At 38.5% G+C, this 17566-nt stretch overlaps 2 protein-coding genes and 1 long non-coding RNA gene across 8 annotated transcripts in view; 1 reads left to right on the plus strand and 2 right to left on the minus strand.

Moving 5' to 3' along the window:
• Positions 1–2165: 2165 nt before the first annotated feature.
• LOC111874957 lies at positions 2166–5152 on the minus strand. 2 transcript variants are annotated; one of them, XR_002844636.2, is made up of 3 exons: positions 4993–5152; positions 4044–4296; positions 2166–3625 (listed from the first exon to the last, which is right to left on the minus strand). It is a non-coding gene; the product is annotated as an uncharacterized LOC111874957 (long non-coding RNA). The 2 variants fall into 2 exon arrangements; XR_004514150.1 differs by lacking the exon at positions 4993–5152 and adding an exon at positions 4712–4983.
• A 221-nt stretch (positions 5153–5373) lies between these two features.
• Positions 5374–10492, plus strand: LOC111874956 (dnaJ-like protein 60). 3 transcript variants are annotated; one of them, XM_023870850.2, is made up of 5 exons: positions 5374–5684; positions 6048–6141; positions 6237–6433; positions 7516–7689; positions 9113–10492. In XM_023870850.2, exons 1-5 carry the CDS (start codon positions 5608–5610, stop codon positions 9450–9452), a joined length of 882 nt encoding a protein of 293 aa, XP_023726618.1. In that variant the 5' UTR covers positions 5374–5607; the 3' UTR covers positions 9453–10492. The 3 variants fall into 3 exon arrangements, with proteins under 3 accessions (XP_023726618.1, XP_023726617.1, XP_023726619.1); XM_023870849.2 differs by having other exon boundaries at positions 5378–5684; positions 7510–7689; XM_023870851.1 differs by lacking the exon at positions 6048–6141 and having other exon boundaries at positions 5592–5680; positions 7510–7689.
• A 5924-nt stretch (positions 10493–16416) lies between these two features.
• Positions 16417–17566, minus strand: part of LOC111874952 (dopamine N-acetyltransferase) — a 42315-nt gene continuing 41165 nt past the window's right edge. For all 3 annotated transcript variants that reach the window (XM_023870844.2, XM_023870845.2, XM_023870843.2), the window contains exons 3-4: positions 17085–17364; positions 16417–16943 (exon numbers count right to left, since the gene is read on the minus strand). In XM_023870844.2, the coding sequence (XP_023726612.1) occupies positions 16742–16943; positions 17085–17364 (482 nt within the window). In that variant the 3' untranslated portion in view covers positions 16417–16741. The remainder of the gene's footprint in view (positions 16944–17084; positions 17365–17566) is intronic.

Consider the following 17566-nt stretch of genomic DNA (forward strand, 5'->3'; position numbering starts at 1 on the left):
CTCTTTATTTGACCGTCACAACACAGCAAATATAGAACTTCAAGGACAATGCTCAGTTATAGTTCTGCTACATGTTTCAGCCATGAGTGGCCATCATCAGGCAAACACACTTCAACAAACATACACCATTGAACTGCAATACGTAAAATTTGATACAATTTTATAAATCATTTAAGATAATTTGAACAAGAATACAATAAGTAGGTTGTTTAAAACAATAACAAGTCATATATAAAAATTAAAATTTGATTTTATAAGAAACTCGAATTTACTATTCGTCGATAGAAATGTATGAAAAGTAAAACCAACGACCGATTCAATGTTATTAAACATCAATCAAATTTTAATTTTTATATATGACTTGTTATTGTTTTAAATAACCTACTTATTGAATTCTTGTGCAAATTATCTTAAATGATTTATAAAATTGTATCAAATGTTATGTACTGCAGTTCAATGGTATACGTTTGTTGAAGTGTGTTTGCCTGATGATGGCCACTCGTGGCTGAAACATGTAGCAGAACTATAACTGAGCATTGTCCTTGAAGTTCTATATTTGCTGTGTTGTGATGGTCAAATAAAGAGGCTGTATATAAGTACAGAATTACCTAATTCCTGTATTCTGGAAATAAACCGCAGAAAAATGTTGTGTAAAAAAATGTGTTCATTGTATATAATTTCCTGCACAGAGAATACTGGAAAATGTGGAACACAGAAATGTTTCTTGTACAAAACTTATGTTGAAGTGGTGGACATGCATTTATTTCAATGCAAGTACCAGCTAAATTCTGTCACCAAGTTGAGATGAATCTAGTTTACGGTGAGCATAGACAGCAATATTTGTTTTGATTTACAAGTAACTAGATGCAACGTCTCTGTGATGTAAAATCCTTCAAGATCACAAACACCTGATATTTGCAAGCACATTTCTCTCTCATGTTTACATGTCATATGTATGTTTCAACAAAAAACGATCATATTTAATTTATTATATAATTAAACCTTATATTCCATCAAACATAATACATCTCAACTAATTCTCAACATGTCTTAATATATGTATTTCTGCAGGTAGATGATAGCTTTCCCCATTTCAACTAACAGCAGTGTGACCTAACCCTACCACAGCTCCCCTGCTCTTCCCAAACATCAGCCTTCAGAACTCTGTAAGCACCAGCAGCTGAAAGACACCTGCTGCTTTCAGTCATTAGGATAGAAAAGTTCTTCATTATGTATTAACAAAAACTGCATAATTAGGAGCTTCATAACTTGTACTCTTTGCCAAGTACAGTTAGAATGATCAAATCAAGGAGGATGAGATGGACAGGGCATATAGCATGCATTAGGTTGAAGGGTAATAAATATAGGATTTTGGTGGGAAGGCCAGAGAAAAGAGACCACTAGGGAGACCTAGATATAGGTGGGAGGATAATATTAATATGGATCTTAGAGACAGGATGGGGTGGTATGGACTGGATTGATCTGGCTCAGGATTGTGACCAGTGGAGGGCTCATGTGAACACAGTAAAGAACCTTTAGGTTCCATAAAATGTTGGAAAATTCTTGAGTAGCTGTGCAACTGGCAGCTTCTCAAAAAGGAAAGTGCCATAAAGTTAGTTTCTTTATGTAGCAGTGTTAACTTCCTGACTTGTTATTCATCCCTCTTAGGTCCCAAATGTTTTCATGATCAATTTGTAATATATCCCTTCCCTCAAACTGGACCCACATTTCCTACAGACCTGGCATCTTTTTTTTTTTTTCCTAATGTGATCTATTATGATGGTAATGAACCTCTCGCTCACTCCGTGGCTTTAGTCTCCAAGTGAAATATACCGACTGAGCGACTGCCACATGTCAGCCAAATTGGTGTCAACTTTTGCAGATAGAGGATGTCACATGGTAAGCAAAACAAATGCCCATGGGCATTAATTTTGGATTTCTAGACCAGACCTGCTACTTTTCCATTCAAGTAGCTCCTCAATTATCGTCACAAGGCTTGAGTGGACCCCATTCCAGACCCAATACATCTCAGAAAATCTGATAGCGCCAGGAATCCAACCCGGGACCTCTGGATCTGTAGCCAGGCACTCTTGACCACAGAGTCAGTCCTCCAGATTCCATAAAAGGTAGAAAAGTTCTTGACTAGCTGATGAACTATTCAAGAAAGACTCTCTTCTATGAATTTAATTATTTACTTACTGTTGATACCACATTTGAATTCTGCAGCACTCTGAAATGATTTTTTATGTACAGTTGGATTATGAGGTTGATCCTGATTTTGGTTTGCGTTGTGGATAAACCTGAGGTTATGGCTGACACATACAACATAACCTTCTACGTAAACTCATGAATATTATGTACTGAATAGATCACTAACTTACATACATAGTAGATCAGAGTTGCTGAGAAGCTAACAGCCATTCAACAGGCGAAGGAAATCCTTGCTTTTCATGGGGTCCAAACGTTTATTACACCACACAATGAAACACATTATTGGATATAAACATATCTTTAAATGTGTACACATAAAAATTGCCAGAATATGATCCAATAAATATATTAAATATATACATAATTTTGTACTTTATAAAGCGTGAACCATCAGTAGCAGGTTGCATTTTCTACAACAAACTGACCAACAACATAAAAAGATAATAACAACCAGTTTAGAAAGGAACTGAAGAACTTTCTCATTAATTCATTCATTTCCTTTATTTTCCAAATATCTATATAGGTAACAAACCTAGGATGTGGAAATGGTCCTTTTGAAAATAGATATATCAAGATACATATATAAAAGTACAAAAGTCATACAATCAAAATCACTTACATTAATAGATTAACATATATAATAGTATAAAGTTATTTTTAATAACTTAATATTATTATTTTTCATACATTTCCTGTTATAAGTTAATCTTATCATTATTGTAATTTCTACTCGTATAATGTATAACTTGGATGGACATATCCTATATCAACGTATTTTGATTTCCAGGATGAACAAAACAGAACGAATAAATATTTTGCAGCAATTATGTGAAATAACTTTATTGAGGTTATGTATATGTGGAAGCAAAATTTAACAGACCTTTATTTAAGACACTGAAAGTCAAACCATCCTGTGGAACCTGAAACACGGTAACTCCAAGCCGTGACACATCACGAACATTACGTTTATCATCGTCAAAGAAAATCATATGTTCAAATCTGATTCCTGTCTTAGCACGTAAGTTATTAAAATGTACTGTCTTTGTACCGGGATATATTTCTTTATACCGAAAATACTGTGTTATGTCAAACAGGTGTAACAATTGATATGCCCCTGGTATATCTTCTATTCTTGATGCAGCAGCCAAATTGTAGCCACTGTTTGTTAATGCCCTCAGAAGTTGTGGCACCTCAGGAAAAGTCTTAAACACTCTGCCTCTCGTATCGGTTATATTTCTTTGTCTGCTTATGCTGAATGGACTTTTAGCATTTTTATCAACCCTGAAGGGCCATAATGTAAAATCTAAATCCAAAACTATCAGCGCCGGTTTCTTCCAATCTTCTACCTCACAGAGTAGACGACTGTGCATGTTTATTCACGAATCACAGAATTATTATGGTAAACTGGTAATATCTGAAAGTAACAGAATCAAACATAGTTAGATAAATATGTGAGCAGTGTCACAAACATTTCAGAGGTGCATGCTGCATCCATCTTCATGGTCTAGTTGCATAAAGTGTATGAGTTTCTGTGCATATGTTGATGCAAAAGAACCACAGTAGGAAAAGTGGGGGTTGGTGTCCCATACATGTCAATAGGAACAGTGATGAGGGAAAGTTCTGTTTCATAGACTTATGTACCCTAGGCCACTCGGACCCTGAAGATGGAAGTAGCACACATTTACAAAATATCAGCAACACTGGCCACATCCACATGGTGTTAGGATCAAAGTGCTGAATTAATATGAGAAGTGACAGTAGGTCAGTAAATATGTGACATCTGAGTTTCTGACGGTGGTGAATGTTATGGCTTTTCAATACAAACACTTTACCAGCCAGTGAGTTGGCGCTCAGTGTGAATCTGATTTGTGACACTGGTTATCCTGACTAGGGATTTTCATGTTTCTCTTCAGTCCTTCCTTGCAAATTCCAGGATAGTACTTAAATTAGGCCATGACAGCTTCCTTCAAAAGCCTCTCCAATTCATCAGTCATCATACCACTTGATGTTTTGAAGAACAGATATTGAAAGTTATTAATTAATTAATCTACAAATGCAATGTTTCAAATTGGGTCAACATATAACCTGAAATAAAAACACAGGATAGAAACCATATTAATTAGCATAATCTGATAAACATGAAATTAAACATAGAACCTGAAATAAAAACACAGGATAAGACACCATATTAATTAACATAATCTAATAAACATGAAATTAAAGAGTGTTTTCTTTAACTATGGGTAAACCCAATATAGGCTGATCAGTTCGGTAGCAGCATATATTATGTATTCAAAAGGTCAATGGTTTGAACTTCTGTTGGGCAACCAGAAAGCGTTGCAAAAATATTATCTCTTTCAGTCTTTCAAGGAAGTTAAGTTACTACAATTTAAAAAATCGGGTTGATTCCTTCGCAAATCCTTAATCCACCATTCATAATTATCGTTATCACATTACTGTGAAATAACATCAGAAGCTTATGTGCAGTCACAAGACTCACGTCAGCTAACAAGACAATCCTCTGTTCAGGAAAAATTTCGTTTTCAAAATGTATTAACACATTAAAGAGCAAGTAACCTGGCTAGTCTTTCAGAATCGGTCCACTATGTGTTACATTACAAACCAGTTAACAAACAAAGTGCAAAAAAAATAAGCACAATATTATACGAAATCAAACCTAAGCTGCGGGATTAAATTCTACCGCAAAATGTAAAATAAGTCATGCACTTTCGTCCACCCATCCCCAGTGATCTATGCTGTAAACACTGAAACATTGCGTACCGCGACTCATCAGTCAAGATAACTTACAACTTTAATAACCAACGAAAGTATGTTTACTATTACAGAACATATAACACCCTAATTGACATACGCCTCGAAAATAAATACGTGGATGTCGCAACGTTTGTTGAGCATTCAGTGCGCCATCAAGAAGATTAAGAAACTCACTTACTTTACGACTGGCGGTTTACCGCCAATCGGTTTGTCTTGGCGCCAAGCCCCGTGATATTTTTAAACATCGTGTCCTAGTTGCTATATTATAAAATCCTAGAACTAACAAATCTCATTTATGCTTGGCATTCTTGGAGTTTAAGGAATATATATAGTGTGCAATGTCTTAAATTATATTACAAATATGAAAACTGGTTGTCAGGTTGGCAGCAATGGTTTGCGTATGCACAGCTGTTCCATGATGTGTCTGATGTAGTGAAAAGAAATGGTGGGATTGTAGTTTTGTGTTGCCTTATATGTAATTCTTAACACAGTTATCAAGTACTTGCAAAACGTAAAGCTCATATTGTTAACTAAATGATGTAATGTATAATATAGACTCAAAATATTGATTTTTTTAACGTATCAGGTTTCAGCTTGTTTGGATTTTGTTAAGAGAAAATTATGTGGATTAAAATTTATAGCTTCTTGACACCAAGTCGTTCGTTTGGAAAGATCAGTCGGAATGTTTATACAAGTAGGTAAGAGAGAGCACTCTTAAAATGTAATTTCTTGCATTGGCCATTTCAGAAGATAAGCAGTGCATTAATGCAACGTTTATTTAATACATCTTTGTATCAGATATTTCCGTAAAACTCACCTGTATGTTACTTATTTTCAAGTAATGTTTCCTTTGTTGTATAAATGCGCGTGCACAGGATTAGCGAAAAGTGATATATAAAAAGGCTGAATCGGAATATATTGACATTTCGAAGAGTTAATCGAGTTGTGTGAATGCCACTATACAAAAATAAAGATGCATCCTTAAAGGAAAGATTTTGTTTTTTTTTCAAATCAAGTATATGAATGTTTACTTAAATAATTATTTTTGTGCATTTTTACAGAATTTTATATGAAACTCATTATGAAACTTTGAAATTACCCAGAAATTGTACAACTAAAGATGTGCGGGATTCTTTCATCAGATTATCAAAACAAGTGAGACGAATTCTATGTTGACAGCATAATGGGAGTAATTTTCTGAGTAATGAATTTGTGGTATGTTGTGTATCTGTGGCTTCAATTCCTTCCAGTGTCATCCAGACAAAAATCAAAGTGATCCAACTACCACGCATACACAGTTTGTGAAAATAAATGAAGCTTATAGTGTTCTAAGCCACCCAGATAGGAGACGTACATATGACCTAACTCTCACTCCAGAGGGTGGATATAGCCAAAGGCATGAAAATACTCACTTTGATATGTACACAACCACATCTCAAAAAGGAGGGTAAGTTATATGCTTTTTCTTCTTTTTGGATCTTAATTTTTATTAAATGAGACGAGATTTGAATAGGAAGATTGTTGTTGTTCTTATCAACCAAAGTTGGTGATTATTAATGAATATATTAATATTTGAAACAAAACATGGTGATGCTTCATCTTCACTGCTTTAACTTTGCTTAATAATATTCTGTTAAGAAAATCTGAGGGAGTTAAAATTGTAGGATATGAGTGATGCAATACAGGGGTACCAACTGTCAATTTACTGTCTGCGGAGAGAGTATTTATCTCCAATACTATGGACGAAAGGGAGCCAGGATAGTGCAGTTGATATAGCGACCGGCTACGGGCTGGATGGCCGAGGGATTGACGTTCAAGTCCAGTAGGGGCAAGATTTTTCTCCTTTCCACATTGTCTAGACTGGTTCTAGGTCCTACGTAGCCTCCTCTCCAATGGGTACTGCGGGCTCTCCTTCAGGGGTAAAGTAGCCATAGCATGAAGCTGACCACTCTCCTCCGACTAGTGCTGAGGTCAAGAATACATGGATCTATACATATACTTCTTCATATGTTTTCATGGCATATTTAACTGAAGGGTAACTAAGATCTTATTGTGACGATGTTACATTAATACAAATATTATGTTTCTGGACATTATCCATCAGCCTGTCTTTATCTAAAAACACTGTCCATTTATTTTTCAAAACAACGTTTTGGAGACTTGATTCTGTATCCATCTTCAGGTAAAACCTGTTCAGTTGTGCCCAATCACTAGAGCTAGTCCCCATCTCTGGAAAGTCTCCAAAATGTCGTGTTTTGAAAAAAAAACAAGACAGTGTTTTTAGATAAATACAGGATGATGGATAATGTCCAAAAACCTAATATTTGTACTAAGGGTAACATTTATTTGTATTGCCTGGAAGCAGGTAATTTCAAATCTCCTGGTGCTCTGTACCTGGGGGCTAGCATTTTTCTTGAAAAATGCAATGCATGGCTGGCCGGACCACATGCATGCACCACTGTAATAATAAAGCCAGACCTGCCTGGTAAAGGTTAATTTCACCACACTAAATTTTATAATAAGTTTCAGAGTTTGGAAAGATCCGTCATTCTGGGAATATCGAGAAGAGAGTCGGCATGACAGTGGTAAAGACAGAGACTACTATGGCATCAAAGGTTTGAAGAGAGTTCATAATGGTTGGATTGCTGTTCTTTGTGTTGTTTTCTCAGCCATAGGCGTCTGTCTACAGGTTATCTTGATTCGGTAAGTTGGGTGTTTTTAAATTCCCTGTTCTTAATGTTATATTTTAGCATCCTGTTGCACCGATTCACGTTCATGATGTGTATTTGTACCAACCATCTTACTTTCACTTTTCTCTTCACTATGTTCCAGCACTAATGTGCCATCATCAGGTGTGGTTTTATTTACGTCAAACCATTGCACTGTATGCCATCATGTCTCCTTTATAAGATGGTTAAAATGTATATATATCATGTATAATAATAAAGTTTATATATTAAGACTTTTCAAGATTTATCATCTATATGTCGCACTTCAAATTCGCGAGTTACGTCAATCCTCTCCTATGGGAGTACTCTTCCTATATTCTTGTGTATATTGTGTTCTGTGTTGTGTCCTTCCCTTGTGACTGCGTGTGTTGTATTCCCTGTTCTTCATGGTTTGGTGCTTAATTAGTTTAGCACAAGGACAACTTTCACCGTGTTTTATGATTTCCCTGAAATAAACAGTAAGGTTTAATCAGTCTCATATTCTGTCACCACCAGACAGTATTGACCATGAAGATGAAAGTAGAATCTTCCTTCGAAACATCGATATTATCCACCTGCAGTACTACATGATGTCAAAATGCAGAAGACTGCAGCCTGAAACACACAAACTCTATGGAGATGAGCCCTTCTTGAGAAGCTGCCAGTTGTGCAGCTACTCAAGAATTTCCTGGCATTTTATGGAACCCGAAAGTTCATCACCGTGTTCACAAGAGCCCTCCACTGATCCCTATCCTGAGCAAGCTCAATCCGGTCCATACCACCCCATCCTCTTTCTCTAGGATCCATTTCAATATTAGCCACACACCTACATCTTGATCTTCTTCTGGCTTTCTCACCAAAATCCTATTTGCAATTCTCGTTGCCATTCATGCTACATGACCTGCCCACCTCATCCTCCTTGACTTGATCATTCTAATTATACTTGGAGAAGAGTACAAGTTATGAAGCTCCTCATTATGCAGTTTTCTCCAACCTCCTGTCACTTTATCCCTCTTCGGTCCAAATATTCTCCTCAACACCCTGTTCTCAAACACACTTAGTCTGTGTGCCTCCCTTAATGTCAGAAACCAATTTTTGTGCCCCTACAGAACCACAGGCTAAATTATAGTTCTTTATGTTCTAATTTTTACGTTTCTAGTCATCAGACAAGAAGACAGAAGGTTGAGGACCCAACAGTAGCTCAGCCTGGAACAGTTACTGTCACAGGTACCCAAAAATTCCCTGCCTTCAATTCCTATATTAGGATGTGAATCTTTGTTATCTGTTTAGAAGTTCACTGACTTTTTCTGAAAGATCAGTGACTCGTACTATACTACATGATGTCCCATCCCAGGAGAGTAATTTTTGGCAGCCAATGCTGTAAGAACTTAAATCCAAGATGTGACTTTATTTTTCAGTAAATCAGTGACATTTAATCGAGAACAACTGGATGAACGAAGTCAACAGATGAACAAGGTGCTGTTACAAGTTCAGAAGCAGGCAGTATTGCTTGGCAACAAGGTACAGCTTGAGCATATGAAGAATCGTCTCAATGTATCAGAAACTTCAAACCAGAAAGTTATACAAGAGCATCAGGAAACATCCGGTGGGGGCACCAAACAAATGGAACACCTGTACAGTACTTCAGAACCTTCAGTTTTCATAGTTCCAGGTGCAGAAACTGAGGAATTGATGGAAAATAGTAATTGTTCTGTACCAACCCTGACATATCAAGGAGAAACTCTCCACAATTTTTAAACGCACAATAGAGATACAATAGATGAATTGAAGCTTGATATGCTAACATCGCCAAGCACAGTAGAAGGGGAAAAGACAGATATGTCTTCCTCAAAATGTGTTTGTGTTGCGGCACTTCCCATAAATTATCAGTAACAAGCATAAAATATTTTGGGATACCTTCATGCATACTACATGTTAAGACACCCTCCACAGTTTAAAGAATTATGTCTCATCTGGAAATGTCACAGAAAAATCTCATTGCAAATCCCACACACAGAAGTAATTGTAGTAACAGAACTTTGGGTAGTCTACTGTGATATTCAAAGGCATAATCCGGTGCCTGATCGCTTGCTCAATGGCGAAGAAATGAAACTTGATACTCTAAATGTAGAACTAGAAGCTGTAGATCTTGATCCATAAATCTGTTGTCCTTTATATGGTTTGATTTTCAAAATCTGTGAAAGGAATGTAATATATACTTTGTATCATAAAATTGTATTATGACTAACAGATTCACTTCAAAATCATTACTAACATATGATTTTTATCCTTATGTATAAAGTTTATAAATAAATTATGACTGTAGTTTGTATATATTGTAAATATATTTGTTTGAAATCAGGGTATGTTAATAGAGTAAGAAGAGAAACAATTACAATAGTCTTGACTATGTAAAAAGGGTGGATAGCACGAGGATGCTGAGAAGTATGACCTGCCAAAGCATCAGTGGACTGCTGCCAGACTACACGGCGTCACATCCTGGAAGATTGTACTCTTCATTGTTACTGCGTTAAGAACTGCAGATGTGATACACCAAGACAGTTTAGCCCAGCAGTTTAACATGTCACAAAGAGAGAAAGTAGCCGATGAGAAATCTAAAAGTAACGACGGTGGAACAAAATAAGAGCTCAGAGACTTTTCATCCATCAACCCAGATAAAGCAGAAACATAGCTAGGAAGGGGGAGGCAGAAAAGGAGCAGGAAAGATGTGATGATGTATTGTAAAATATAGTATATTTATTATTTATTTATTTTTAAATAAAATAAATATGACTGGAGTGATATGTAATGAATTATTAAAATAATTTAAAATGTGTAAGAAAGGAGCCACAGAACTCCATCTGGTTTTGTATTTTGTTGATAAAGTGTCACTTCCTTCACATTTTAATTCTCTTTATGTTCCGTTCCACATTTTCCCCTTTTGAATAAGGACTCTCTTAATTTTTAACCTCCTAAGATGTGTGTGTCAATAGACCTTGAAAGAGGTCAAATTTTTCTTGAAGAGTATATAGTTCAGATAGAGCCCAATGCTTTGGAGGAACATATCTTAAGGGTTGAAGGATAAACCAAACAAGATACCAGGTGAAGCAAATGGCAAGCTGGGCATTGCTACTCAGAAGAGTGTATTTTTCATAGTCACTGCTATGAGGACCTCAAATTTGAGATGTTAAGAGTGTTTCAGTTGCTACTCAGCTAGAATATTGGTATGCACATCAATAGATCTCCAGTTGTGAATGTTCCCCAGCAATTCCCTCATCATTGCGGTGAAGGTATTTTCAAGTGGAGAGATGAGAAAAAAAGGTAAATCCTGAAGCAGAGTTAGAGTTTTTTTTTTTTTTTTTTACATAGTGGGGGCTGGAGTCTAACTGGGTCCATTCAGCACGTCAGACACTGATTGGCCTATTGTACCTTCCCTGGATGATTATGATGATGGAAAATTTGGTGGAATGAAGATTGGCAAGGGAAACTGTTGAGCGTTGTACAAAATACTGACGTACACTTTACAAATGAAATGCTTAGTTTCTTATGAAATATATGATACACACATTAACCACTGTGCTGTGTTCTGTTGACGTTTCCAATTCTAGATATTGATAGATCATAAAATAATGAAAAAGGTCTTATTTTGTCAGTTTGGTCATTTAGAAATAGAAGTAGAACAAAGTAGGAGAACTTCATGATTTTGTTCTATTAGGACAAGAATAGTTCAGTGTAAAAGATTATGATTGAGTAGACATATAGATGAAATGGCTAATGCAGGAAACTCATTCCAAGATTTATTAGTGAAGTTTTTCAGGAAATGACCACAGTGAAGGTGAAAATGGGAGAATGATATTAATTTTTATCTTAGTGAAATAGGTTTTGGTAACATGGGCTTGATTATGCTGGTTTGTATAATTGTGTTCTTTGGTCAATATACTTTTTCTCAGCTCTATTTCTGCTCCAATACCAGAGGTGGCTAGTATTGCAAAGCTGTTTTATAACTTAAGCATTTAATGAACATCTTGTCACTCTGGAGACCAATGTTCAAACCCAGGATAGTTCATATGATATTTCAGAGAACATGGAAGTTCCTCTGTATAATTATGTATCTACCAAACTGAGGGTACGCAGTAGTTCAGTTGGTTGAGGCACTTATGCTGCAAGCGGGAAGGTCGCAGGTTCAACTCCTGATGAGATGTATTTTTTCAATTTATCTAATCCTTCCAGCCGCACTATGGTCCTGGAGTCAACTCAGCCTCTAACAGAAATGAGTACCAGGAATCCTGGGATGTAAAAGGCAGCCGGTGCAGAAGGCTGACAACCTTACTGCAATCTGTGAACCGATTGTCTAGAAAATGTGGGAGCCTTAACCTCTCACAACCCTATGAGCCTTCAGGGCTTGTTACAGGGATAACTTTACCTTTTTATCTATCAAACTAGTGTTACATTTTCAAGACAGTATTCTTAAAGTTACATAACACATATTTAATATTTTCAGCAATATATCTTATCATCATGTCCATCATTCATACATTCTTACTTGTCACTGTTTTGTATATCTATCAGTAGCTGATAACATGAACACTTGATAATCTGAAGATCAATAGAAATTATCAGTGTTTTTCCAGTACTTACATTGCTAACACTCAGCTACCTGCTGAAATATAGAAATTTCAACTCTAGGCTTATGTGCTGTTTGAAACAATTTTAGCGTGGTGAATATTTCATATGATCATTTTGAAATCATTATTGATATCCAGTGTCAGCTTGTTGAATCTGCCCCATCTTCACTGGAGCCCCATTAGCCATTGCTTTCAGGGTTCCTTCTCAGCTTCTGCTGCATGGCCCCAGAAGGCAGGGCACTTGCTTTATGTTACCCTCTTCTATGGGATGGATGCAGGTATTGCTCTTTGAAGTGAGCACAAAGATACTGAGAAGGACAAAAATGGATTTAAAATTTAAAGGAAGAAAAGACCTGTGGGACAATCCGGAACAAAATGGTTGGGCCAGGAAACTTGAAAGGAAAGATTATGCGGAAAAAAAACAGATTGAAGACGTTTTGTCTGGTGATAGGTGAAAAGTAAAGTTATGTGTGAGTACCACTCATGAAGACATAGAAACAAGTAGGATACTATAACAGTAACTCTTAACTCATAATTGAGGGGTGGTTAGTTTAAATCTTGATGAGGGCGCAGACTACCGTCACTAAGATTTGTTATAGTTTGTTATGTCCTTCCAGGTGCATGCCAGATTATGGCAATTAAGCCACAACCCCGACGCTTCTTGAGAATTTTCATAATGCTGAAGAGATGGAGGTTGGAGAAAACTGCGTAATGAGGAGCTTCATAACTTGTACTCTCCCCAACTATAATTAGAATGATGAAGCCAAGGAGGATGAGATGGGCAGGGCATGTAGCACGAATAGGGGAGACGAGGAATGCGTACAGGATATTGGTGAGAAAGCCAAATGGAAAGAGACCACTGGGAAGACCAAGGCGTAGGTGGGTGGACAATATTAAAATGGATCTTAAGAGAGATATGATGGTGGTGGTATGGACTGTATTGATCTGGATCAGGTTAGAGACCAGTGGAGGGCTCTTGTGAACACGGTAATGAACCTTCGGGTTCCATAAAATGCTGGGAAGTTCTTGAGTACCTGCACAATTGGCGGCTTCTCAAGAAGGGCTCAGCTCCATGAATGATTAAGCAATGATGGCCATGACAAGAGTTCTGTTCACGAGTAGTAAAGGTTCTGGGTAAACAGTAGCAAATGGCTGCGATTTTTTTAACTATTTCTATGCTATGAAACATGATAAACGCAGTAGTATATGATTTACGTGCGGGAGGCTACCAAGTTCGGTAAATATTCAGTACTGCCCCACCACGTTTTCCCATCGAACTGTAAACACCGCTTAGTTGGTGTGCAAGAGAGGCAGTTGGTAAAGGACAGGGCAAATACAGAAACTTCACGAATGTAAATAGACTGCAGTTGAATACTCATGACAGTTGTGTTCACTGTTCAAGATATATGTCTATATAGTAGTTAATGAGCGAGGAGTCTTTTGTTTTCATTATTATGTATGTTCTGTGAGTGCAGATAATGTTTGGAGAGTATGGTTATATGACGTGTAGATTTCTTTTAATGCTAGTGGGGTGGGACTAAGTCCCTTGTACTGCGGCCACTTCTGGCCTATTATACCAGCCCCAGATGATAGGTGAGGGTGATGGTGGAGCAATTGATGGAATGAAGAGTGGCAGGGGAAACCGAAGTGCTCGGAGAAAACCTGCCCCAGCGCCACTTTGTCCACCACAAATCCCACTTGACCAGACCCGGGGATCGAACCCGGGCCACCGCGGTGGGAAGCCAGCGACTAACCGCGTGATGTGTAGTTAGTATTTACGATAGAATGTAAATTAGTTTATGAATATTTGTAAGATTTTATTTAAAACAGAAACCTGCTAGATCTCCATATACGTGTATATCTTCAGTTCAGTAAAATAGTTTCCATTGCTCTGATAGGAAGCTCAAGCATTGTTACTTATTACGTGTCTCAGAAATGACTGTTGGCTTAAAGCAACTGTAGATTTTGTGTACGGTTGGCCATTGCATATATAAGGCCTACATATTACGACTAATACTCACCTTCAACTAATGCCGAGATCAAGAATAATTAGATCTATACATACACTCCCCCATAGCGGCCTCCGTAGTCTAGGGGTAACGTTCCCACCTCGTGGAATTTTTAAGGGCGGAAAAATTCAGGGAACAAGTCCTCCGGGAGGGACTTTAAGCCGTGGGTCCCGTGTCGTAGCTTTACGGCACGTAAAAGAACCTCATGTCCCAAGGGGACCACTGAGCCAAATTCAGGACATTCCCGCCCACCAGTAGTCTCTAACGCCTCTGGTGGATGGGGGAAGCATCGAGATACCGCTGAGCCAGTAGAGGCCGAACTCGCTGGCTGAGTCGGGACTGATGGCACGCGCCAGTACCGGTAGGGAATAGAGACTGATAGAATATCATAAGGGGACGCACAATGGACCAACAGTTGGTCTAAGTGCATGGGGAAACCCACCCTCTCCAATACAATACAATACAATACAATACACTCCCCCATATGTTTTCGTGTCGTATTGCTTAATTACTTAAACACAGGGGCGAATTTACCTTCTTACACCAGCAATATTCATGACTGCTTGAATTCAGATCTTCGTGAAGATCATACTTCACAGCTACACTCTTACCGTGTATGTCTCCTAGTAATATGAAGCGTCCTGGGAACAACATAACCCATTCTATATGCCTATTATATATTAGTTAAAATATTTTTTTTTTTGCTTTTAATTTTTAAATGCCGAGGAAAGTTTTAATCGCTTCGTCGACCAGCTATAGAATGAACAAGAACGAGATGGGCATGACATGTAGCGCGCATGGGGCCGAAAAGGGATGGTGGGAAAGCTATAAGGAAGAAGATAACTAGGAGGAACTACACGTGGGTTGAAGAACAATATTAAAATTGGTCTTAGAGAAACAGAATGTGGAAGGATGGGCTGGATTCATCTGGCTCAAGATAGGGGCCAGTGGCGGGCTCTTATGGACAAGTTAATGAACCTTCGAGTTCCATAAAATGTTGGGAAGTTCTTCGGTAGCTGAGCGACAGGCGGCTTCTCAAGAAGGGCTGAGCTCCATGCAGTTAGTTAGGCCAGAAGGTTGGGAAATTCTTGACAGACATGTCCAGTATCATTGCTTCTTTCGCATAAAATTAATTAATGTAATGTGTTACAGAGAGACCCTCTCGACACCTTTATTTGAATAGTTAGGCAGTGTCGGTAAGCCCTCAAATAGAAGTAAACGGAAGTGAAGTTACGGTACCAATACATACACGAGTCAAGTCTCCATATCCTTCTATATACAGAGTGCCCCAGGAGGAAAGGTCAATATTCTAGGAGGTCATAGTATCGGCCATTCTAAGCAAAAAGTGTATATGTACATTTGACCTATTCCGAACGGTTTCCGAGACAGAGCTATTTCACTGTACAGTTCCAAAACTGTTGATAAGAAAGAGATATTACGTACTGTTTCTAATACCGGTATTTACTGTTCAAGTGTCAAAGTTGGTACCGTTTACCTAATACATATAATACATTTTCGAAAATTCCACCGTCAACATCAATGCACTTTGCAACTCGTGTGAGGACACGGCGTGTTGCTCGTCTGTACAGTGTACAGTGAAATAGCTCTATCTCGGAAACCGTTCGGAACAGGATACATGTACGTTTATGTTTTTTTGTTTAGAATGACCGATATTATAACATCCCGAAACCTTTCTTCCTGGGGCACTCCGCCTATAAAAAGTAACGAAACGTCAAGAGAAAGCTTTGAAATTTCACAGTTTCATGTTACCATGGCAACGAATTCTCGGAAGAGGTACAGGTAATGCGTTGCATGTATTTGGTTATAAATTAAGTCACAAATGAAGATGTCTTCTTTTCTGTGTATCGTGTCTATTCTGTGTGTGTTGATAATATTTCGATGTTGATATTAGAAATGTAGTTTAAAATACTATAAAGGAGACAGTGTACTATTTACTGATTGAATGTGTTATTCGTGGGAGATGGCGTTCAACGTCGGCTTCGACGTCTCAGTCGATAACGCGTAGGAATAGAAAGGAATGCTGCAGACGGTAGGGGTAATTAATAGAACGAAATCTTACATAGCAAATAAAGAAACTTACCGTTGTATTCTTAACGGGCGTTATTTTAATGTGAGTGTGTGTGGGGTTCAAGGCGCATGTGCAGTAACGTCTATATGCGCTTGAAATTGAGGAAGTCCCAGGAGAAAGTCTCAACTGCTGTTCATACAGTTTATAACCCAACATTGCAACAAACGAACAGTTACAAATGTTCTAGCTGTGTGCTCTGAGCACAATGCATTTGGAACAAAGAAAAATCTGCCCCTTGGCGGGCTCCTTCAGTGAAATATAGTTCCAGGGGCGGAAGGAACCTTGAGGGCGTCTGCAGGTTCAAGGAATGTCACGCCGCGATGGTCAGGACCGCAGCCTCTGTACGTAAGTTTTAACTTCGTTGTGGGGCGGTTCGGGCCGGAAGACGGGCTCCCCGTTCTGGCAGTAGTCTTCATATCGCATCGTGAACACGCATTCGAGCCCTAACCTGGCAACGGCTAGAGCTGAGAAGTGGCTCGTGCAGTCAACACGGAAGAGAGGATAGCCTTTTTCCTTCGCCAGTTCTCTGCAATGTGAGAAAAACGAGTTGTATAAGTGACGTAACGTAGAAGAAGGGCACAAAAACGAGAAAGGAATATAAGGGAGGGAAGAAGAGTGAGTAAGCGAAGAAGGAACAACATCCAGATAGACTTCGCCCTTCGCTGACCTTGACTTTTCGAGGAGTGCCTTTGCGATGCCTCGGCCGCGCACTGCAGTGTCCACGGACAGGATGCGCACCTCGACGAGTCTGTCGACATCGGGAAACTTGCTGAAGACCTCAGAACCGCGCTCTACGGCAACCAGCAGCTGCAGGATCTTGCGGAACCGTGGGTTCGGGCAATTGTCCGCGTTTTCCTGCATCTCGTCCAGGTGCCCCGGCTCGTGGGACCCGTTCAGGGACACTCCAACAACTTTTCCAGTAGCGGACAGCGCCATCAGGGACAGACCTGGCGAAGGGACAAGGACATCCGTTATCGTACCAACTGGATACGGCTCTCACAGTGTTGACACACATAACGGACTGCCGCGACTTCACATTTACATGGACCCTTTTGCCGGGGGGGGGGGAAGAAAATTTTGTTTACAAACGTACGTTTAAGCGGTTTGAGAATATATTTTATTGGCCATCCCAGAGTTTAGGTTTCTGTA

This window comes from Cryptotermes secundus, unplaced genomic scaffold (genome assembly GCF_002891405.2).
Source record: "Cryptotermes secundus unplaced genomic scaffold, Csec_1.0 scaffold743, whole genome shotgun sequence".
In the NCBI taxonomy this organism is placed as follows: Eukaryota; Metazoa; Arthropoda; class Insecta; order Blattodea; family Kalotermitidae; genus Cryptotermes; species Cryptotermes secundus.

Bases quoted from the DNA above. Each gene is read 5' to 3' on its own strand.
- LOC111874956 (XM_023870849.2), top strand. From the start codon at position 5,608: ATGTGGATTAAAATTTATAGCTTCTTGACACCAAGTCGTTCGTTTGGA. The intron at 5,685-6,047 runs GTAAGAGAGAGC...GCATTTTTACAG, and splicing joins CGGAATGTTTATACAAGTAG to AATTTTATATGAAACTCATT. The intron at 7,690-9,112 runs GTAAGTTGGGTG...TTTATTTTTCAG, and splicing joins CTACAGGTTATCTTGATTCG to TAAATCAGTGACATTTAATC.